The sequence below is a fragment of the Sminthopsis crassicaudata genome, chromosome 4 (genome assembly GCF_048593235.1).
Source record: "Sminthopsis crassicaudata isolate SCR6 chromosome 4, ASM4859323v1, whole genome shotgun sequence".
NCBI lineage: Eukaryota > Metazoa > Chordata > Mammalia > Dasyuromorphia > Dasyuridae > Sminthopsis > Sminthopsis crassicaudata.
Window position 1 is genome coordinate 62,601,589 of NC_133620.1, and position 6,000 is coordinate 62,607,588.

At 35.1% G+C, this 6,000-nt stretch overlaps 1 protein-coding gene across 14 annotated transcripts in view; it reads left to right on the forward strand.

Moving 5' to 3' along the window:
- Positions 1-5,799, forward strand: part of RABGAP1L (RAB GTPase activating protein 1 like) — a 665,899-nt gene extending 660,100 nt beyond the window's left edge. For all 14 annotated transcript variants that reach the window (XM_074308401.1, XM_074308399.1, XM_074308400.1 and 11 more), the window contains one exon: positions 84-5,799. In XM_074308401.1, the coding sequence (XP_074164502.1) occupies positions 84-236 (153 nt within the window). In that variant the 3' untranslated portion in view covers positions 237-5,799. The remainder of the gene's footprint in view (positions 1-83) is intronic.
- Positions 5,800-6,000: the final 201 nt, after the last annotated feature.

Genomic DNA, 6,000 nt, shown 5'->3' on the forward strand with positions numbered 1-6,000 from the left:
ATACTGAAGGGTTTTAAATAAAAAAAAAATTATACTGAAAGGTTTTAAATTAAAATATTGATTGTCCTTTTCCCTTTTTCTAGGAGCTTGAACACCAGAGAGGAGCCCTCATGAATGAAATTCAAGCTGCAAAAAACTCTTGGTTTAGCAAAACCCTGAACTCTATCAAAACAGCCACAGGCACCCAGCCACCCCAGCAGCCTCAGCCATCCCAATCACCCAAAGAGAGCACGTAGTTCCTGCCCAGTTTCACACACAAGAACACAATGATTCAAGCATCCGAAGCCCTGGCAGATTGTCCCAGTGTCCCTTTGAGGGGAAGTAAGGAAGGCCAGGGGGCAAGCCTCAAACTGAAATCCTTCAGCGTCTCTCATTCATCTGGTGTGATGCTTTTCAAAGGAAAGTTATTTAGAGTCCTGTTTTATGTTGAATATCTATTTTACACCTTCCTCATTGAAAACCACCATCAACCTTCTTATACCTTATTTTATTATATCTAGATGTTAAGTTGGAAATAAATAATTCAGAGCTAAATGTTTTATTTAGAACTAATTATTCTTAATTATTTTGTATCTTGCATAAAACAGTAGATTTTTTTGTTCTTTCAGGGTTGACATGGTGGGAGATGGGGTATCAGTCAGGGCAAGAAAGAGATAAAAAATTTAAGCCTTGATCATTTTCAGGACTTAAAATAAAGCACATTGTAGGGGCAGGCCATGACTATTGTCTAGGACTTATCCTAGACATGATCCCAGTAGTTTACAAGAAGGATGGATACATCCTATATATAGAGAAGCACTTTGCTTTTGAAAGAGGAATGGCCACAGACCTGTCTCCTGAAAAAAAAGATTCATTTAAAAAAAAAAAAAAAAAAAAAAAAGCTTTTGCTGGGTTCATTTGAAAATGAGCTCCTTTCATAGATGTTTGATATTCCAGAGGCTCTCTTATCCTTCTGGCATATACACTAGAGCAAGGGAACTGAAATTTCAGCAAATTCAAATAAGCCTGTATCACTTTGGTCTCAATTCTTTTAAGAATTCTGTGAATCTTAAAAATCTGCCTATGTGCATGGCCCCAGGTGTGACAGTCTTGTGGATGTGTAATGCAAAGGGTATTTTGTGAATAGTAGCCTTAGAAAACTTTCACCAGAACACCTAGGAATATCCAGGTACAACTATTGGGCTTAGTACAGAATCAGAACAGAAAAGAAAATAAAAGGATAGGACCAGTGAATTCATATTCCATTTAATTTTGATGAGCACCTGCTAAGGAAACACTAATTTACTGTAACAGTTATGTGGGAAGTAAAGGCCAACTTTGAAACTTTCTAGTCTTATGCTGTGTAACTCTTCCTGATTTCTGTAACTATCCGAAAATGTGCCCTTTTTATCCCAAAGATGAAGAGGTGCAAAAAGCATTTGTAACATTTTTTTGATTGAATATAAAATGTTTATAGAAATGCTTATTTCATTGAAAGGTAAAACTATTGTTTAAAATTTGATGAAAATGTTTTTAAATTATATTTAACATGTCTATAAAAAGGTCTTGACAGGAAATCTCCTAAACAGGACCAAAGAGGTTAGTTGTGTATTAAGTTTTCCATCTTATCTGTTCAAGAATAAGGTGGGGGGAGAGATCTTCTGGACCCATTTGCTTTTAACCCATATTAATTCTTCTATCAGGTCTGTACAATAAAGTTAAAGTTAAACGTTCATCATTGGCTTCAACGCCAAGCTTCTTGCTTGCAAAGGATCTGAAGCTGCAGTGCCAGTGGGATTCTCTTATTTGTGCCATTTTGCTCCTAAATAATTTATTAAAATTCATTCATAGGGAATGTCTTGCCCACTTCCCCTAAAATGAATACTTAATGTATATATATCCCTCAACTGTAACCCATTTATGAAAAAACAAAACCATATTGTTTACCTACTTCTTCAGGTCTTATTCAAGAAGAGTTCCTTCAAAAAAAAAAAAAAAGTTTTGCCTGCCATTTTTCATGTAAAAAAATTTCAAAATAGGGAAACTCCAGTATTTCCAAAACGATGAAAAACTATTATAGCCACTGTTGGTTCACTTGCTAATAGCCAGTTACATTTTGAGAAATAAGAACCTTTTTTTGGTAAATTGAACTTATAAGCTTTGAATGTATTAACTTATAAAGTGATGGTCATACTTCTTACCTAGTTCATTAGTGTGTCAAGTTTGACTTGGATGGTCCCTACAATTTGCTTTGGCACTCTTTTCAAATTATAATAATAATTAGAAAATGCTATCTCTTACGTAAAATGGCACCTTTTACCTTAATACATTGGCCTTTATTAGTTATCTAGTAACATTAAATTTGGCATTTGTGCCCATAAACCCCTTCACCTTGATTCAGCCTCCTGAATGAAATTGCCAACTAAGCAGAAGATGCCCATTTCTTCTGGAGTCTGATCCCATGGAGTTACCCTATTGCCTTCCACTTTTCATAACCAGCAGAACAGGCTTATAATGCAGGGTTATCCTTAGTTGAGAAGAAAAAATAAAGTTGCTACATGCTGCCCACTCAGACTTGGATAGGAGGCTTGTAGATGCCTCCAGAAGAGTTATCTGGATGGTGTTTGTTTAATGTCACAGACTCCTTCCTTATTGCTCTCCTCACCACCACCACCCCCTACTCAAACCTTACATTAAACTGATATTTGGACTTACTGGCTAAATTTGAGGTTCAGTTGAATTTTTATATCCCAAGATGAAGGGTGTGTAGAACTTAATATTAGAAGTTATATTTTGATTAACAGAGTTTATGTAGAAGTGAGTGAATATTAAAATTCTACATAATTTTCATCATTTTTCTGTCAAGAACAGCACTTTAATTTTAAATAAAATTAATTCAACTTGATGTATATTTGATCAAGAAAAAAAAACCTTATCTACATGTTGTACAGGATTTAGAAACTGGTGTTTTGTTTTGAAAGAAATTTAAGACATTTCAGAATTCCGTTTAGTGTTTTCAGTGACTTACATTAATAGCGCTGAGTTGCTTCCTCTCCCATCCAGTGCCAGGAGTGATGTATGGTATGATCTGCCATGCCAGCTTAATCTGCCCCATGCCGAAGTATCTGTTTACCTCTAGAAGCAGGAAAGATGCAAGATGAAAGGACCAAAATTTGATACGGAAAGTGTAATTTTCATTTAACATATTGGAATACCACTTTCCCAGCTGTATGACCAAGAGACAAATGAAGTTTTGAAAATGTCAACATCCCAGTGAAGGTAGGAACTGCTTCATTTTTCTATGTCTAGCATCTAGGACAGTGCTTGGAGTCTAGAAGGCCCTTAATAACTACATGTTGATTAATTGATTAACTGATTGACTTCAGTTAATTTTAGAGAATTATGTAAACTGCCCTCTCTTCACTTTATATTCTTTTCAGGAACTAAACAAGTAACAGCCAAGCACCCTGAAAATTCTTCTGACCAATGGAGTGCTTTCCTGACATGGTTTTTTAATCTTAGTTCAATTTATAGTCTTTTCCTAAAATGCACAGTGCAGAACAAATCCCTTCCAAAATCCATTGTTTACAACATTTTGAAAAATGATTAAGTTTTTTTTTGAGACAAATTCCACCTCTTTGCCTACTAAATTAAATGCTATTTATTAAATTAGTTTATGTATATATATATGTATCCTGAAGATTTTATTTCTTTAAAGTTTATTATTTTCTTTAAGTCAAAGAAAGAAAAGAAAGCTGAATTTAGTAGTGCATGTGTTTAATAGCTTCCCACATCCTGAACCATCTCATAAGTATATTTAGATAATATTTTCATTTAGATAAGATTTTACTCCTCTCCACGTGCTAATCAGAAACATTGGTAGATGTACCAGTTCAGCATACACTCTTATCTTGTAAGGCAACCAATATCTATCTTTCCTATGAAATCGGCATATTCTTTCCCATTAGGTTGAGTTAATTTTTTTTTTATCAAGATAATCTTTTTGCTGAAGTCACTAACATTTTATAGTGTTTTGAAAACATGATGTTTCCCCAACTTTTTGAATGTTTCTCTCCCTTACATGGTGATTTTTACTTTTTTTTCTGTACCACACTCTATTAATAAGTAATATAACCTAATGGCTTAATTTCTTATATGAGAGAAAATATATAAAACCAGAATGACCACAGTAAGAATTCACCATAGTAAGTGTCATGGAATATTGGAAAAAATGATCAGTCATTTAGAATAATCAGCTGTGTTCATCAAACAGCCATGTGGATTATGTGATTCTTGTATCTCAGTAAAATATTGTTTCAGCATCTTAATTGCGTTTTCTTTTTAGAAAATAATCCTACATATCCCAAATAACTTGCTTCTCTTTCTTCATCTCTAGACAGACAAAAGAATAAGCAGATTTCAGTAAACTGAAGATTAAGGTAGACTTCCTGAACAGTGAAATTGTATACCAATGTATATTGGTTTGCTTACATATAATGCCCATGCAGTGTGTTCACACATATATTTAGATGTCCCCACATCCCAAGGCATTTGGGAACCTTAGATGGTAGATCAGAAAACATCATTGTGCCCAATCTTTTTTTCTCCCATAACTGTTGATTATTCTTCCTTTCTCTGGTAGCCAAGTTCATGTCTCTTTTGGCCTGCATACTTACAAAATGCATCCTTGAATGAAGGTCTTATTTTCTTCTCATGGATGGCTTTATAATATTGGAATGGATACTTTTCTCTGGAATTTCCTTAACCCTATAAAAGCCACTAAACTGGGAACTAACTCTGGAGAGAGTAAGGAGCATGAAAAGATCTGGAGTTAGGACTTGAAAATGAGACATTTGAAAAAATCATTTCATAGATAATAGCTGGCTGGTAGGGCTTTCCTTTCCCAGTTTGAGAGTAAATCACCTTTGATACAGAATTATTGTCTAGCACATGTCTAGGGAACTCTTTTAGCAAAACAGAACCATTAATGACATGTCCATATTTTCATTACCTTATAACCACATTTTCTGGGAGGTTTTATTGGGAAATTTTTTTTTTTTTTATCTTAAAAACATTGGGTAGGAAAAATTTTCAGGAATTTCTTTTTTTCTGATGGGAAGTATTTAATATGTAAAGGTTTTGAAAATATGTATGTAATTTGGAAAAAACTGCATATTAGTCACAGACTAATATATGAAACTGAATTACAATAATACAAATGCATCAAAGGACTCTAGTGTCATCAAAAGCACAGAAGTGATGCTGGAGGTGGTCCCAGAATTCAAGATATCTTAATAGCATTTTGCACCAGTTTCTCTATTTTTAGTATTTTACATAATTCATGGATGTTGCATTTCAAAGAAAGGGGAAAAAAAGATTCCTTCTCAGCCCACCCTTCTTTCTCTTTTTGTGATCCCTGTCTTTGTCCTGACCAGGAGGTAAAAGAAATCATCTTTGTGCAAATTGTTTTCCTATAACGTTACTATGATTTACCCATACCTCTTAAAACAAGTTCTAAAACAAATGAATTGACTGCCAATACACCCATTCCCCCAGCGCAAATCCTATCAAGCCTACAAGAAACTTGCTAACCACATTGTTTCCCAAATCTCAGACCACTAACAATTAGGCATTTTCCATAAATCCATGTATTATGTATGGTACAATTATCAATGTTAATGCTTGCTATAAAAAGTGCGATTTATTGTACATTGTCTCAACAAATGTTTACTTTTCTAATTGTTAAGAACTTGTTTGGAGGGTATCTTGTTTTCATTGTGTGAATGGTTGATCCTTGTAAAATAAAAAGTGCAAAGGAAATGGCCCCCTGGAGCCTGCTTTTGTAAGTTGTAGATGCTTCTGACTCTCCCCTCCACCTGCTCCATCCCCCCCCATCTCCCCACCTTCCTACCCCTTGCAAGCCTGAGCTAGGCTGGGCCCTGAGGTCCTGAGCTCTTTCCTGAATCAGGGGAGCACAGGGTCACATCCATGTGGGGCCCGGCAGTTGGCCTGCACCCAGGG